We start from the raw sequence: 18,515 nt of genomic DNA on the forward strand, positions 1-18,515 counted from the left end.
ATTCAGGTCTGGGGAACGGGCGGGCCAGTCCATAGCTTCAATGCCTTCATCTTGCAGGAACTGCTGACACACTCCAGCCACATGAGATCTAGCATTGTCCTGCATTAGGAGGAACCCAGGGCCAACCGCACCAGCATATGGTCTCACAAGGGGTCTGAGGATCTCATCTCGGTACCTAATGGCAGTCAGGCTACCTCTGGTGAGCACATGGAGGACTGTGTGGCCCTCCAAAGAAATGCCACCCCACACCATTACTGACCCACTGCCAAACCGGTCATGCTGAAGGATGTTGCAGGCAGCAGACCGCTCTCCACGGCGTCTCCAGACTCTGTCACGTCTGTCATGTGCTCAGTGTGAACCTGCTTTCATCTGTGAAGAGCACAAGGCGCCAGTGGCGAATTTGCCAATCCTGGTGTTCTCTGGCAAATGCCAAGCGTCCTGCACGGTGTTGGGCTGTGAGCACAACCCCCATCTGTGGACGTCGGGCCCTCATACCATCCTCATGGAGTCGGTTTCTAACCGTTTGTGCAGACACATGCACATTTGTGGCCTGCTGGAGGTCATTTTGCAGGGCTCTGGCAGTGCTCCTCCTGTTCCTTCTTGCACAAAGGCGGAGGTAGCGGTCCTGCTGCTCAGTTGTTGCCCTCCTACGGCCTCCTCCACGTCTCCTGGTGTACTGGCCTGTCTCCTGGTAGCGCCTCCAGCCTCTGGACACTACGCTGACAGACACAGCAAACCTTCTTGCCACAGCTCGCATTGATGTGCCATCCTGGATGAGCTGCACTACCTGAGCCACTTGTGTGGGTTGTAGAGTCCGTCTTATGCTACCACGAGTGTGAAAGCACCACCAACATTCAAAACTGACCAAAACATCAGCCAGACAGCATAGGTTCTGAGAAGTGGTCTGTGGTCCCCACCTGCAGAACCACTCCTTTATTGAGTGTGTCTTGCTAATTGCCAATAATTTCCACCTGTTGTCTATTCCATTTGCACAACAGCAGGTGAAATTGATTGTCAATCAGTGTTGCTTCCTAAGTGGACAGTTTAATTTCACAGAAGTTTGATTTACTTGGAGTTATATTGTGTTATTTGAGTGTTCCCTTTATTTTTTTGAGCAGTGTATATTGTTTCTTCTAAAATCAAGAGTATTACAAAGAGTTTGTGTTATTTTTATTGGAGTAACTGTCTCTACTGTCCAGAGAAGACTTTACACTAGATTCTGGACTCACACTGATTTAAAGATTTGATTGCATTTAATAACGTTTGCTTTTGCTTGACATTAGGCATTAGAGCCAATAGCGTCATGTTTATTTTATATATTTCAGAGAGTGGTCCTATTCTATTGGCAGTTCTTCTTTGTCTATGGGGATCCAATGGTTGCAAATTAAAGTTGACCAAGTCATGACCATTTAAAAATTTTATTATACAGTATTTATATTATTATTTATATAATTATAATTCTACCTAATGCATTCTGAAGCTTTTCCAAATGATTGATAGAACAATTAAAAAGAACCCAGCACTGAATCTTGGGGAATCTCTTAGGTAAAAATGGTCAATAAATCAGAAAGCACAATATTAATGCATGCATATAGATATTAATAATCAAAGTATCTTTGTAACCATTAGTTTACAATCTCTTCCATCCTATACATCTCCAGTTTCTCTGTTAATAATCCATAATCAATAGTATTTATTTATTGAAGTTCAACTATTTTCTCCAAATTTCAGATTATCCTGAACTCTTAATCCAGGTTGATCTTCCAGGCTGTGGTGGGAAAGCTGGTGGTGATATAGTGATATATTTAAAGTGACAACACACACACACTCCTCCAAAAGTGTGTCTCTGAGCTTATTATGGTCTGTTTGACACGTCTTCTTAACACTGAATGTGGCGCGAGAAGAGGACAAGCGCTAAAGAAGCTCCAGCTCCACTGTGGGAACGATTCTGTGGAAGTTCTACCTGATATACAAACAGAACCAAGCTTCAGAACCATAAACCCATAAACCCATAACAACACTTTAATACAGTACATAATAGAAAGTGCACCATGAGGTCAAACCAGTACTGAAGACCAGTAGAGATTGGGATGATTTGACCTGCTGTTGACCTGAACTAAAGGTAAATTCTGGTGAAGATTGAGATCTTGAGGTCAAACGTTCTCCAGAAGTTCTGTTTAGTTGTGTAGAAATGTCCATGACCTACAGAAGGTTCTCCAGTAGAACCACAGCAACATCCAACATCTTCCAGTGTTGGAACTTCATTAGAGCTCATGGAAACAGTGATTAACATTGACTGATTTCTTCTGACCTTCAGACTGTTGGAGTTCTGACAATTGGTCCCACCAAAGCCTGATTGATGGTTTGAGATGTGGGTCTGTCCGAGGGACAACTTACACTCCTCTTGGTGGATGAACAGAACCGAATTTCAGAACCATAAAACCAATAAACCCATAAGGAAAAAGTTCACCATGCAACCCACTTTTATAAAATTCAAACCAAACAAATTTATTTTTGGAAAAAAGCCTTCAAAAACACATTTATACATACATATGCATGTAAAGTAAATTTAAGAGCATTTAATTTTAACCCTCCTGTTATGTTCTGGGTCAGTGTGACCCGTTTTAAAGTTTGAAGATGGGAAAATGATAGGAAAAATAGTTAAAAGTATTTTTTCACATTGAAACTTCTTCTGCTTGCCTTAATTAATGTATGTTTTTTTATGAAAAATGAGTGAATTATCCTTAATGAAGCGGCCAAGCCACTGTTTCATTGGTTTATAAACTTGTTCATTGGTTGGTTCAGCAACCAAATAGTGCTAATAAGTGTTATGTGCAACAAAACATTTAAAAATAGAGAAAATACATGATTTTCATTGTAATGGATGCAGGGTCTGAAAGGGTTAAAGAACACGAATATATATTATGGTGGTCTACTCTACATACTGCAGCGCCCCCTATTGACAGCACTCAGAATAACCAAATATGAGAATAAACAGTGTAGAATCAATGTCGACTATTTGATGGTCTACATTAAATCTGTAGAGTTTTTTAGACTCGTCACGTTACTTATAAATATTTTCTTCTATCTACCAGATTCAGATGGTGTTGATCATTGGTTCCACCAAAGTTTGACCCAATCTGCAGCTCCGTCGCTGCGCTAGGGGGCGTGGTCTAGCAACGCTGATTTATACCGCAGGTGTGGAGGAGCGACCTAGCCACGCTTATTTTAACACCACAACACAATAAACGAGGTGTGAAGCACGAGCCACTGGGACACAAAGGTGTTTAGTGTGTGTATTGTTTATTTACTGTAGAGCAGTTTAAAGCAGTTTGGCTCGTGCTGGTTCTGATTGGGCAAAAATACTCTTTATTCTTTTAAAATCAAGGATATTAAACTGAATCCAACCATTCCGTTTCGATTTAATTGGGATTTTTTTTATCATTCTGGTTGATGGCCTTGGTTGACTGTCGTGGGAAAGATGTACAACTGTGGTGATGTGTGTAAAGTGACAGCACACACACGTCTACAAGTGTGTCTCTGAGCTTATTATGGTCTGTTTGACACGTCTTGTTAACACCGAGTGTGGCGCGAGAAAAGGACAAACGCCGAGGAAGCTTCAGCTCCACCGTGGGAACGACTCTGTGGAAGTTCTTCCATAAACCCATAACAGCACTTTAATCCAGTGCATGCTGGAAAGTGCACCATGAGGTCAAACCAGTACTGGAGACCAGTAAAGATTGGGATGTTCTGACCTGCTGTTGACCTGAACTCAGTTTGGTTCAAGATTCAGATCTTGAGGTCAAAAGTACTTCCAGAACTACAGAAGGTTCTCATCTTCCGGTGTTGGAACTGCCTTTAGGAGCTAATGGACACTTAACATTTACTACATACATTGACTGGTTCTTCTGACCTTCAGACTGGTGGAGCTCTAGTTATTGGTCTCACCAAAGCCTGACTCTGTCTGAAGCTCCAGCTCTGCAATGATGGGTTAAAAATCTAATGTTTATTCTAAAATATTCTAAAATGGATCTACATTTCTGACAATGTGAATTTTCTGAATCTGCAGGATAATAAAAGAGATAAAACAGATAAAATAAAAGAGAACTTCCCCAAATGTTACCATATTCCAACAAAAGTTTTCTAGCTCCAAATCAGTTCACAAAGAAAATAGTTCATAAAACAACTATACATTATAAATATTATTTTATTTTGACTCGTTTTAATGCTCCCGTTTCTTACAGTATTGTAAGTATGGTGCAACCATACTCAATGGAAGCCTTTACTTTAATTCATTTAAAAACATGGAATATATTGGCTCCAAAAGTAATGACTGTATTGGTCTAAATACATCCCACAAGCAATTGAAATATTGGGTGTGTATGGGTCCAAAATGGTTTAAAGTATTGAGCTATACTCCCCCCAAAATCAGTTTGGGCTATTTTGGCTCCAAAAGCAATTGGGTCAAAATGCAAGTAAAATATCAAGCTATACTAACTACAAAAGCAATTGAAATATTAGAATACACTTGCTCCAAAAGCAACAGAAATATTGGGCAATATTGGCTACAATGGCAATAGAAATATTGGAATATACTGGTTCCAAAAGCAATTGTAGTATTGGGCTATATTGGCTCCAAAACAATTGAAATATTGGGTTAATATGGGTCAAAATGCAAGTAAAATATCAAGCTATACTGACTCCAAAAGCAATTGAAATATTAGAATATACTTGCTCCAAAAGCAACAGAAATATTGGGCTATACTGGTTTAAAAAGCAATTGAAATATTGGACTAAACTGGCTCCAAAAGCAATTGAAATGTTGGGCTATACAGCTACAAAAAGCAATACTGGACTATGCTATCTCCAAAAGCAATTGAAATATTGGGTTATTTTAATATTTGACTATACTGGCTCCAATGGCAGTAGAAATATTGGACTACACTATCTCCAAAAGCACTTGAAATATTGTGTTATTATAATATTGGACTATAGCGCCTTCAAAAGCAAATATTGGGCTATACTGTTTCCAAAACAATGTAAATATTGGGCTACTGACTCCAAAAGCAATTGAAAAATTACTATTCTGGTTCCAAAAACTATTTGAAATTTGTGCTATTGTAATATTGGACTGCATTGGCTCATAAAGCAATTGAAATAGTGGGCTATACTGATTCGAAAAACATTAACTATTTTGTTGATTCTGAAAATATGACCTAAAGTGGACTGTACACTCATTCCAAAAGCATGGTTGCAGGTAAATTAAACGGATTATTTAAACTGGATTATTTATCTCTGTTCTCTGTAGAGTTCAGCTGGAGTTTGTACTTTTAACCCCAGCGTGTTTTTTTACTGAAAACACCATACTCTAATTCTCCAGTGGGAACGCGTACAGAAGGTGAGCGCGCGCGCATCAACACACCTTTTGCGCGCGCGACACCTTCTTTAGCACGGTGATCGTCTTGACACGCGCTGCTCCAGCTGAAGGCACGTTCCCGTGGGAATGGTGGATAGGTGTTGGACTGTGTAGGCGACAAATTGCACCCCTCGCGCGCATTTACATCCATCGTTTAGAGCCGCAAAAGTGCGGCAGTGTGAACATTGAGTTTGGTATTTATAAATAAACAAGAGTTTCAGAACCATAAATTAATCGTATAACAAGAAGGTGCATCATGAGGTCAAACCAGTACTGGAAACAGGTAGAAGTGCGTCTCAATAATTGACAACTTAAAAATGACGCGTTTCTTTGATTTTACCAAATGTAAAACCTCTGGAATAAAATCAAGAGGAAGATGGATGATCACAAACCATCAAACCACCAAACTGAACTGCTTGAATTTTTGCACCAGGAGTAAAGCAGCATAAAATTATCATAAAAGCAGTGTGACTGGTGGAGGAGAACATGATGCCAAGATGCATGAAAAAAACTGATTAAAAACCACCAGGATTATTCCACCAAATATTGATTATTTCTGAACTCTTAAAACTTTATGAATATGAACTTGTTTTCTTTGCATTATTTGAGGTCTGAAAGCTCTGCATCTTTTTTTTGTTATTTTAGACATTTCTCATTTTCTGTAAATAAATGCTCTAAATTACAATATTTTTATTTGGTTGTTTGTAGTTTATAGAATAAAACAACAATGTTCATTTTACTCAAACATAAACCTATAAATAGCAAAATCAGAGAAACTGATTCAGAAACTGAAGTGCTCTCTTTTATTTTTCCATACTTTTAATGTATATGTTTATCTATGTATGCATTTGTCCTGTATTTTTGTCTCTGCAAAATAGCAGAATATGTACGATATATAAGATACATGATTATGTTCTGTTTATTACCAGATTTTAGCTGGCAACTCTAACAAAACTAACCATGAAATAAAAATTAGCTGCAATTTTAATAGATAGACTCTAGTCGGAAATCTGATGGTGATTTTTTAAAGGTGGTCTATAGTCAGAATATACTCAAGCGCCCCCTACTGACAGTTCTGACTGTCCTCTTCGATATATTGGAAATGTTTGTTCTTGAACTTGTGGACTTTGGTGGGACCAATTGAAAAAACAACACAGTCTGAAGTTCTGAAGAACGTCTCAAGAACGATTGACCTCTAGATCTGAATCTTCACCAAACTATGAGTTCAGGTCAACAGCAGGTCAGAACATCCCAATCTCTACTGGTCTCCAGTACTGGTTTGACCCCATGGTGCACTTTCCAATTATACACTGTATTAAAGTGTTGTTATGGGTTTATGGGTTTATGGTTCTGGAGGTCGGTTCTGTTTGTATATCAGGTAGAACTTCCACAGAGTCGTTCCCATGGTGGAGCTGGAGCTTCTTCAGCACTTGTCCTCTTCTCGCGCCACATTCGGTGTTAACAAGACGTGTCAAACAGACAATAATAAGCTCAGAGACACACTTTTGGAGGAGTGTGTGTGTTGTCACTTTAGATATATCACAATATCACCACCAGCTTTCCCACCACAGCCTGGACGATCTGAAATTTTAGAGCAAATTATTGATGCAATTCATTAAAAACAAAAAATATAGATTTAGAGCACCCCCATTTAAGATCCATAATCAGAAATTATACAAAATCTTGCATTAATAATTGTCAGGGCCTAAAAACTAAGAACCAAAAAAATAATTTTAGTGTTGTAAAAAAAAAGCGGGGGTAATTTTTAGCAAACAGTTCATTAATTTCTAACAGCAACTTCAGCTACTTAACAAATAAAATATAGTGGTGTTCTAAAACCTTTTTTGTAGATACATATCATTGGACAACAAAGGAAATACTTGGTATATTTGAAATATATGGGCTTAGAGAGACTGCATACTCTTGGTTACTAAGATACATTGAAAATGAATATCAATTATGCATGCATTAAAACTGCGCAATCTGATTTACTGAATGTTAATGAACTGTGGGGTTCCACAAGGTTCAGTGCTGGGTCCTTTTTTATTATCTTTTTATTAGGTTCAAAATATAAAAAGTATTTTTTATATTATATAAAATGTTGGGTATTATTTATATAATTTTAACATTTAAGTAAAACAAGGTACAACTACAGTATAGTGCTATATGGACAACAGTATTCAGGAACATCTGATTAATAATCGTTTTTTAACAAGACTTTATTTCTTGTTAAAAGAACGAAAACAGAATAATCTGAATTTAAATCAATCTTAATTATATTAGAATAGATTTTCCATCTAGAATCCAGATTTATTCCCAAATGTTCAGTCTTAGAGCTAAAGGTTGGTGATGATAAAGGGTCTCAAAAGGTGTGTAGGTGTTTAAGGGTCGTGGGAATCTTCTACAGGTGTCTCAGGTGATAAAAAATGGGGTGTTAAATAGAGAGTGTGAACCATTCCCAGCATAGCACTCCTCACACTCCTGAAACTCACTCCAGAATATAATCAAGAGGAAGATGGATGATCACAAACCATCAAACCAAACTGAACTACTGGATTTTTTGCACCAGGAGTAAAGCAGCATAAAGTTATCCAAAAGCAGTGTGTAAGACTGGTGGAGGAGAACATGATGCCAAGATGCATGAAAAAAAAACTGTGATTAAAAACCATCAGGATTATTCCACCAAATATTCAAAGATTTCTGAACTCCTAAAACTTAAATAAATGTGAACTTGTTTTCTTGGCAATTGTTTTGCACTATTTTATTAGAAGTTTGAGAGAAATGTTGTCTGTAGTTTATAGAATAAAACAACAATGTTCATTTTACTCAAACATAAACCTATAAATAGCAAAATCAGAGAAACTGATTCAAAAGCTGAAGTAGAGTGTTAATTTTTCTAGAGCTATATATATATACTTTCTTTATATACTTTATATACTTTCAACATATATGTACTGTATATGTATGTATGCATTGTTCTTGTATTTCTGTCTCTGCAAAATAACAGAATATGCAGTTTATTTAAATATGTTTTACATTATTTATTTCAGATTTTTTTGTTGACCAGATTTACCAGATTTTATTATAGCTGGTAACCCCAACAAATCTACCCATGAAATACAAAGTATCTGGAATTTTACACACAGTTACTGTTATTTGGGCACAACACTGTCAAATACAGTTCCTTACTGCAAGAAAAGATATATTTTTTATATTTGTTTCATATTATAATGTATTTTAAAAGGCTGCAGCACATTTATGAAAAGAAAAAATATATTTTTTGCGCAATTTTAAAACATTTTTAAATGTATTTAATTAATAAATAAGTATATTTGACATATATTTCAATAATAATTTAATAATCTATTATTAAATGTATTTTTAAGTATATTGTAGATAAATGGTAAATTATCATGGTATATGTTTTTTTTTTCATACATTAACATTTTTAAAAATGCATTATAAATGCATAAGCCATTGAAAAAAATATGTTTACATATTCATAATTAAAAAGTTTATAAATGCATAGAACGTTATTTTTAAATATTAAAACCTTACAATGTTCCACATTACAATATCCAATATACTAGCCTAACAGTTTTTACAGTATTAAGATTTAGTATCAGCTCCATAATAAAGTTAAATATTAAAGTAATTAACAAGGACATTAGATATTTCAGCACTGTTACTCCAACAAAACCAGGGTAAACTGCTTTTGACACCCATTTTAACTGATTTCAGAAGCAACAATGAACATTGCAGATTCAGAGTTGGAACATCCAGGTGTCCCAATACTTTTGACCAATCAGAATGAGCTCGAGACAAACTTCTCCTCCACACTAAACCAATAAACAGAGTTACAGCTACAGGGTTGATTCCCAGTGGCTCGTGCTTCACACCTCGTTTTATAGTGTTGGGGTGTTAAGTTAAGCGTGCCCAGGTCGCTCCTCCACACCTGCTTTGTAAATCCGCGCTGTTAAGCCCCGCCCCCTAGCGCAGCGATGGAGCTGCGGATTGGGACAAACTTTGGTGGAACCAATGATCAGTACCTCAGGAGTTTGATGGATACATGAAAATGTCTAAAAGTAAAGTAACGAGTCTAAAAAACTCTACAGATTAAATCAGATGGTCTATATTAATTCTACACTGGTATTCTGGCATGCGGTAACGGTCAATGCTGCCAATAGGGGGCGTTGACGCATGTACAGCAGTCCACCTTAAAATAAATAGTGTTCTGGCTTCGATCTGTAGAATAAAATGAAAGTTCTGTCTCCAGATCTGAAATTTCCCCCAAACTATGAGTCTAAGCTGACAACAGGTCAACAATAGGTCAGAACATTCCAATTCCTACTGGTCTCCAGAACTGGTCTGACCTCATGGTGCACTTTCCAGTATATGCACCATTATAGGTTTATGGGTTTATGGTTCTGGAGTTCTGAGGTGTTAGCTGTCACCCAGACAGACCTACATCCAACCATCATTCCCACGGGAACGTGCCTTCAGCTCGATCAGCGCGTGTCAAGACGATCACGGTGCTAACGAAGGTGTCACGGGCAAAAGGTGTGTTGATGCGCGCGCGCTCACCTTCTGTAAACGCGTTCCCACGGAAGATTTAGAGAGTCTGGTGTTTTCGGTAAAAGATGAGCTGGGGTTAAAAGGACACTTTACAGAGAACAGAGCTCAAATGGTCAATTTCAAATTTTGCGGTAGTTTTTTTACTACCGCATAATATGCATAACCGCATTTAGATCAGTCTAATTGAGCTTATTTTCCTAAAACCATGCTTTGGAAACCAATATAGACAATTTTTGGAACTGATATAGCTCAATATAGCGTTAACGTCTGGATTAAATAAAACTAATCAATCACATTTTTGAACTAATGTGTAAGTTTAGCGTTTGTATAGTTCAAATTGCTTTTAGAACCAAAATAAAAACTAAAAAATAAATAGTCCTTTAGTGTATAACAGATTGCATTCCACACTTAATTTGACTATATTTACATTTACATTTAGGCTTACAACAGCATGACTTTCAAAAACCTTATTGTTTGTCCAATGCCCAAAGAAATGATAATGTAAAGATTGATTGTTCTAGATAATGATTCACATTGTGGATTGTTGTGAAAATGGAGCGGTTTGAACAAGTTCTCACTGTTTATGAATGATTTCTGACAAGTCTAGGCAAATATTCCACCAGAGAAAGAAAAAAGTTATTCTACCAGAAATGAGAATATATACATATTATCTTACTTAAGCTTACTTTTGACACATATGAAATTGACGATTAATATATATTAGTAAATATATTTTAATATAGTTTTAGTTTTCAAATTATCTGGCTGTAAAAGAAGTTTTCTCTTTATCTTAAATGTATATGTGTCAATACTTAACCTTAAATCCCATTGATACAAGAAATATATTTATTTAAATGTATGTATTTATATATATTTTTAATGTATGAATATGGCAAAAAAATGTGTCCTTTATTTCTTGTTTTTTAAATACACGATGAAATGATGCAATATATATTTTGTGTCACATACAAAAAAGACATACTAAATAATATTGCTGCATATCTATGTTTAATGTTGCTGCATACATTTTTATTAAACAATTAAACATATTTAATTCGCAAAATTCTTTTCTTTCATATACTTTTGAATTAAATTGAAATTGAAATTTAAAATCTATTCAATATATTGAATTATGTTGCATTATGTAGTCATTTTGGTAATGAGGTTTTCGCACGAGCTGCTTCAGGTGCGTCGTGATGGTTAATTCACTATAATCCACACATATTCAGATTACTTTTTTTTCAGATTATTATTGCTTATAATACGAAAATAACTGCTTTAAAGTTGTAGTATTTTATTTTATTTTTTATTGTGTTGTCATGTTTTCCGCACTTAAATCAGACATTAATCTGATTTTTCGAATCTGCTCTAGAAGATTCCGCGGTGAAGTTCAGGCCGTGTTTCTATTTGATTTAAACCGAATTACTGACCGTATTAAGGAGGATATAAACATAATGTTGTTGTGGCTAAATGTATTGAAGGCTAAATCTTTTTATTTGTGTATTCCTTTTACCGTCTCACGCGGAGGCGCGAGCGATTAGTGAGCGTGTGATCGTGTTCAGTTTTACACATCGGAGCCCGTGTTAGTGTTCAGTTCCCACGAGAAACTTTCTACCGTTCTAATCAACCATTCTTCCATTTTTCTCCATAATATATAAATCTGCCAGTTGTTCTTTATATTTTATCAGAATTTTATAATTAATTGCTCCAAAATACCTGAAATAAAATATCTGTACACAAACTTTTATTGAAATATAAATTTATATGTAAAATTATGCATTATAATGTGAACTATACATCATATTATAGATTATGAATAATACATACAGTTCGTAAATATACATTTTTAAACCAAAGAGAAATATATGTGCATTTGTTATAAGTGAGAAACATTTAAAATATGTTGCGTAATATTATGATGTAAACGGCATTTAAGTACATTTAAGAAAAACATATTTATGTGCAATTTTAAAACATTATTAAATGTATTTAATAAATGATTCAGTATATTCGACATATATTACCATAATAATGTATTAATACATGATTAAATGCTTTTTTAAGTATATTATTGGTACATTTTCAAATGCATATGTTGTTTTTCATTTACAAAATGCATTAGAAGCCATTGAAAAAATGTTCTTTTTAGTTGAGTATAATATTCAATATACTGTCCAACCAGTTTTTATAGTATTAATATTTAGTATTATTATTTAGAAGTGTAAAAATCACTTTTGATAATCATTTTTAAATAGATTTCACAACTAAAATACACATAATGAAGTTAAATAATGAGTTAAATGACAATTTTAAAATACATATGATCAGCGAAGCCTCAGGTCATGACCCCAGGAGTGTGACTGGTGTAATATACTGCAATAAACCAGTACAAACTGGACCATAAACACACAAACTAATCATCACCATCTACAGCATCCAGCTATAATCACCAGTATAACCCATTATAGCAAGTGGGAGAGTTAAAAAATGTATTTTAGTAACAACTAGGCTTAAATTGGGTAATTTTATTATTTATTATGGATTTTTGTTTAAATAAAGCAAGGTACTTCTTTTAATGACCAATTATGATACACATTCCAAATAATCTCAATATATATTCAATCATTTAGCACTATATACAGTTTCTATTGAACCGGCTGCAGCACAACCCAACAGTCCGCAGTAGCTGCTTTACATTAAAGCAAAATAATTGGTTTATTGTTGTCTTATCTTGAATATTATGGGATGGATTACTGTAGGAGGTTCTTAGGGGAGCTAAATGTTTGGAGGTGTGTCTTTAGCACCCTTGGCTCCACCCACCCACCACCTCCAGCCCAGCCCCTATAAATAAGAGCAGATCCTCCAGAGCTCCATCTAAACTCTACACTGAACTTTTCCACTGGTCCACTCGGGTTCTGCTGAACCATTGCTGTGATTTTCGGGGCTTGGCTCCTCCGTTTTTCTTCTTTTGCTGATTTAAGAAAGGAAAGAAAGGATATTTATCATGGGAACACCAAAAATGGCCAACCGCAGAGCTTCCAAAAGAGTGAGTACAATTACTAATTTAGATTTTTAGATATATTAATATATATTTTTTTAATTTAGTTTGCTCAGTTTGATTGTGTTAAGCTAATAAATAGCTTTAATAGTACACTGAATAGAAGATAGGGATTTGGGCATTTTTTTTAGTTTACTTTATATATTTGAAATGTATTTCATGGCATTGAAACACAAGGTTTTGTAAGGTTTTCTTTTTTTGTGTAACTGTTTAAAATGCTTAAATATAAAATATTGCTGTTTATTTAAAAAATGCTTAAATATAAAATATTGCTGTTTATTTCAAAAATCTGTAGTAGAACAAGATTTTTGGGGTAATTTTCTAATATATTTTTTTGTGTTAAAGATTTAAATATATTGCTTAATTTTAAGATGTATTTTTAAAATGACCTTTTAACATGCATTTTGAAATATGTTTATAAATACATTTTACATATAGTTCATTTTTTTGGGGAATATTGAAAAATTACACAAAACAAAAAATCTTAAAAAAAGATCTAACTACATTTTACAATTTCTGTTGAGTAACTTTTAAGGAATTTTATATAAATGTCAGATGCTATTTTTTATTGGAAAGATATAAAGCATACCGTTATAAAAAGAAATGTATGTAAAATGTGTTCTTCATGTATTTCAGTTGTTTCAAATACATGTTTCATTTTGTACACAATTTTAAAATAACTTTTTATAACCTTTCATAGATAATGTTCCTAATGTTTCTAATTAGATTAAATATGTTGATATATTTAGTTTAATACATTCTGAAAGACAATCTTTATTTAGTTTGTATTTTTTATTTTTCCTTCATTAGATATTGAAGCCAGTGATTGAGAAGAAGAGGAGAGATCGGATTAATCAGAGATTAGACGAGCTGAGGACTCTTCTTCTGGACAACACGCTGGATTCGGTAAATTCACCCTGGATTTATTACTGAATTCATATTTAATTTCACTTTTCTTTACTCAGTAACGTATTTTACTCAGTGTGACTGGGCCCACAACTGAACCCTGAGGGACTCCAAACAACATGCGAAACTAAACTTTATAAATTAAAATTCAAATAAAACAAATCTCCCTAAATATGAGTTAATTACTGAAAAATAAACCTATTAACACACTTAATCCAACTAACCTGAGCAAAATTTGAACTTTTTATGTTTTTTTTTACACAAAAATTAACAATCATTTTTCTATTATTTTCGTTCTACAGAGACTCCAAAACCCCAAACTGGAGAAAGCTGAGATCCTGGAGCTCACAGTCGATTATATCAGGAAGAGATCGAGCATCGGGACAGAAAGCAAAGGTAAGATTAACATTTATACACATATCTTTTTACTCTTTATTTATTTTTAGAGATTAAACCATATTTTACAACATTATCAAATTGTTAAAAGTTGTGTATAGTTATATTTAGTTGTATATTTAATATTGTCAATGTAAATAGGTCAAAAAATCACGCTTTTCATAAGAGATACACTTAAATAAATACAAACAATAAAACAATAAAACAACAAAATGACAAAACAATAGAACACAAGTTAGAAAAAGGGTTATGGTTCATTGTCATTTTTTTTTTCAAATTAGTTTTATTCAGTTACTACACAGTAATTATATATATTTACTTCGTATTAATTTTAAGTATTCTAGAAATTAGTGCCATATATAATTTGACCATAAATTTTAATTTTGCCAAGAATTTCATCACATTTTTACACAAGACTCTAAATGACTTATTTATGACTAAAGATTTATTTTAAAGCAAATACATTGATCAGCGGTGTTTAACCCTTTGCATAAAACTGTATATAATGTAGATATTATTTATATTATTAGGTTTTTTTTTTGTATTTTTTATTTTAAAAAAATGAGAAAATTTGACCAAGAACTTCCAAAGTTTTATACTTTTCTACTTAATTTCTAATATATTTTACATTTAAAATGACTTAAAAAACAATTACATGGCAAAATAAAAAAATAGGAAATAACTATTTACAGAAAACCTTCTTTTTTATACATTTAGAAAATGAAAAATGACATAGAATTTTTAATTTACAAACTTTAGCACAAGCCAGATCATAGATCAAGTGAAAGCTGATCTAAGATCAGTTTTGGATCTCAATCAGATTTTCAGGTTTTGAGATTGAGATTGAGTTCTCTATAATGATTGATTGATTGATTGATTGATTGTTGTCAAAAGAAATCAAAATCCATACAGCAATGTGAGTCCAAAAAGGTTCAGGCTCGATCACTTGATCAGTAGAGACAGTTACTCCAACAAAAGCATGATAAACACTTTCTAAATACTTTTTAACACTTGATTTTAGAAGAGGACGTCTCAATGCTTTTGATTGATTGAGTGAATGTTTGATAGATTCTAATCTATGTTCTCTCTTTTCTTTCTCTTTTTTTGTTCCCACCACATTATCTTCCCAACATGCAATCTCTTCCTTTTCTTCTTTTCTCTTCTGTTTCTGTGAAATTCCTCACTATCCATTCTTTTTCTTTTTTGCTTGTTTTTCCAAACAATTAAACAATTCCCAAATCCCCTCCAACTCTACTCGAATTCCCAATAACTTTCCAATCTGTTAACCTGAAACACTTTTTCTTCTCCAACCATTTCTTCTTTCACTTCCTCTTCATCCTTCTCCACTTCCTCCACACTTCCCACCAGATTCCAACAAGGATTCGCTGGATGTCGTCGCTCCGTTACCGACTTCCAGGAAGCCTCGCCTTCCCTGCATCTCCATCCACGACCCAACCAGTCTCCAGACCAACAGCTCGCTCTACACCGCCGGATTTCAGGACTGCATCTCGCGCCTCACCGGCTTCATCGACTGCGTGGAACCATCTCAACGCGAGAACTTCGTCCAAGGACTACGACACCACCTGGACTCGCATTCCCTCCGAGTTCCCAGCAACCCTTGGGCCTGCGGAACGCCGGAGCCGTTCTCCTACACCGGCAACCACCAGCTGTACCCCAATTCGTTCGTCCTCCATCACCCCCACCCTTACCCTTCCCCACCGTACTCCCTGTCCCCGCCCCCATCACCCTGCTACTCCACCACCTCCCCCACGTACCTCACCATCCCCTGCCACTTCCCCTTCCCCCCGTCCGTATCTCCTCTATCTTCCGATTCCTGTTCCTCCACGTCCCCGCCATCCTTCTCCTTCGCCACTTCCACTCCAATCCTCAACCTGGCGTCGGCCCCCAAACCTCCACCCAGCGCCAGACCGCCGACGCCGCACCGGTCCATGGATCCCGCACCGGTTCCGGCTCTGACCACCAGCTCCTGCCCCCCACAGAGGACTCTGAGGAGAGCCTTGTTCCAAAACCAGCAACAGAACATGTGGAGGCCGTGGTGAATAGTGATTAGTGATTGGACACTACAAATGACACTTCGCTTCAGTTGACTCTAGTCGGGCCGGGTAGATCATGTTGGTCAATGGTCTTTTGGTCTTACGTTTTTTGGCGGTGGTCAAAAGGTTGCATTCAGGTTAAAAATGGTGCCCTACTGAAAAAGAATGGCTTCTGGGACTAAGAAAGTCAAGGGATTGGGCTTGAGCTCGGGTTTGGGTTTAAGCTTGGATTTGAGCTTGAGTTTGGGCTTTGGCTTGGGTTTGGGCTTGGGTTCACACCTAGGTTTGAGCTTTGGCTTGAGCTTGGGTTTGAGCTTTAGCTTAAGCTTGGGTTTAAGCTTGGGCTTGGGTTTGAGCTTGAGTTTGGTCTTGGGTTTAAGCTTGGGCTTGGGCTTAGGTTTGAGCTTGGGTTAACGTCTAGGTTTGAGCTTGAGCTTGGGCCTTGGCTTGAGCTTTGGCTTTGATTTGGGTTTGAGTTTGAGCTCGACCTTTGGCTTGGGCTTAGGTTCAAGCTTGGGCTTAGACTGGCGTTGAGACTAAAACCTAGACTAAAAATGTTAGAATTCTTGGGGAATCTTAAGTAGAAATTCGCTAGAATTTTATTCTGCAATTTCTGTTATAAATTATTGAGAATTTACTTGGGAAAATTTACGTAAGTTATGTAACAATGTATTAAAGAAGAACGTAGGGGGTGTCCCAATTGCATATTAATAGGTATTACTAAATTATTATATGAGTTTTTGCATAAAAATGCAAAAAGTGTCAAAGTTTAAATATTTAAATATACTTAAATATCCACTAATTACGATACAGTCTTCAAACTACTTAGAGTGAGTTTTTATTTTTTTGCAAAGGATACAATTGTCCCACAATGCAATGTGAAATGCATCCATGCACTATTAAGTTTACTATATAAACCATGATTTACAGTATGAGTAGTATGTTATATGCAATTGAGACGCAACCCTTAAGTTAGAATCTTGCAGCTCATTGGTCAGTTTACCCCAGTGTCCCAGCACTGCTGTCATTTCCTGTCTACTGACCTGTCTGACCCCGCCCACTGTCCTACCTTATTTTATATGATGTTATGTAAATATATTTATTCTTATGCTTGTGTACAGACATGTAAATTAATTGTACATTTTACATTAATAAAGCTCTAATTTTGTTATATTACAAAGTATATTGTGTTTCCCTTTCCGTTTTTCTTAAATATATGTCTTTTAAACTCTTTTAATACTTTCAACGGGTGTCCCAATACTTTTGAAAGTTATGGGTAATATACACTATATGGGACTTTTGTAGGTTATGAAGAATTATGGTTAATCTTTCCCAATTACCATATTTCATTGCGTCTTCTTCTCCAATACACATTATATAGAGCTCTATCTCCCTCTAGTGGACGAGGTGGTTATGATTACACAGCATAATGTCTCACAACTTTAGTTCTGAGAAGACTTTAACTCTAAATTCTGTTTTAATATAGAATTAACATTAACTTCTTTCTATTTGAGATAACTGGTCTGGTTCTGGTGGGTTTAGATATAAAATAAAATCAGCATGTTTGTGTTTATTCATGATAATTCAGTGTTATCTCAGACAGTGAATGGTGCAGAAATTTTTAAAACAATTCTGAAAAAAAAAAAGAATTGAGTTTTAGGCTTGTTTTAAGTATTAAGCTTTAACTGTGAAAAATACAAAGATACATTAAAAGTAAAAATAAGTGTATCAAGTATTTTTTCAACTTATGTATAATTTTGATTTTGATTTTTTTTATTTTCACTTTCTTGCGTATTTTGAGATATATGATATATTTTTCAGGTGCAGATTTTATGTTTTTGGGATCAGTTTTTTTTCACAGTTTTGAATCTTATTTCTCAGGGTTTAAATATTTTTTTTCGCTTTCAGGTCACAGTTTTCAGGTTTCAAATAAAAATAGTTTAAAACAATTCCTGAATTTAATCAAAAGAATACATAAGCTGAAAAAATATTTGATACACTTATTTTTTATTTGAAATATATTTTTTGTATTTTTCACAGTTCAAGCTAAATACTTAAACTTTCCGTTTCAATTTATTATTTTTTTTTTCAAATTGACAAAACGTTTGTC

General features: G+C 35.0%; 1 protein-coding gene across 1 annotated transcript; it reads left to right on the forward strand.

Moving 5' to 3' along the window:
* Positions 1-12,873: 12,873 nt before the first annotated feature.
* On the forward strand, positions 12,874-17,228 carry her1 (hairy-related 1). Its single transcript, XM_007239640.4, has 4 exons — positions 12,874-13,037; positions 13,860-13,955; positions 14,258-14,351; positions 15,720-17,228. The coding sequence occupies exons 1-4, from the start codon at positions 12,996-12,998 to the stop codon at positions 16,409-16,411; spliced, it is 924 nt and encodes a 307-aa protein (XP_007239702.3). The 5' UTR covers positions 12,874-12,995; the 3' UTR covers positions 16,412-17,228.
* Positions 17,229-18,515: the final 1,287 nt, after the last annotated feature.

This window comes from Astyanax mexicanus, chromosome 1 (assembly GCF_023375975.1).
Source record: "Astyanax mexicanus isolate ESR-SI-001 chromosome 1, AstMex3_surface, whole genome shotgun sequence".
NCBI classification, from domain to species: domain Eukaryota; kingdom Metazoa; phylum Chordata; class Actinopteri; order Characiformes; family Acestrorhamphidae; genus Astyanax; species Astyanax mexicanus.

Coding starts and splice junctions, on each gene's coding strand:
- her1 (XM_007239640.4), top strand. CDS start 12,996: ATGGGAACACCAAAAATGGCCAACCGCAGAGCTTCCAAAAGA. Junction 13,956..14,257: donor TGGACAACACGCTGGATTCG/GTAAATTCACCC, acceptor TTCGTTCTACAG/AGACTCCAAAACCCCAAACT. Junction 14,352..15,719: donor CATCGGGACAGAAAGCAAAG/GTAAGATTAACA, acceptor ACTTCCCACCAG/ATTCCAACAAGGATTCGCTG.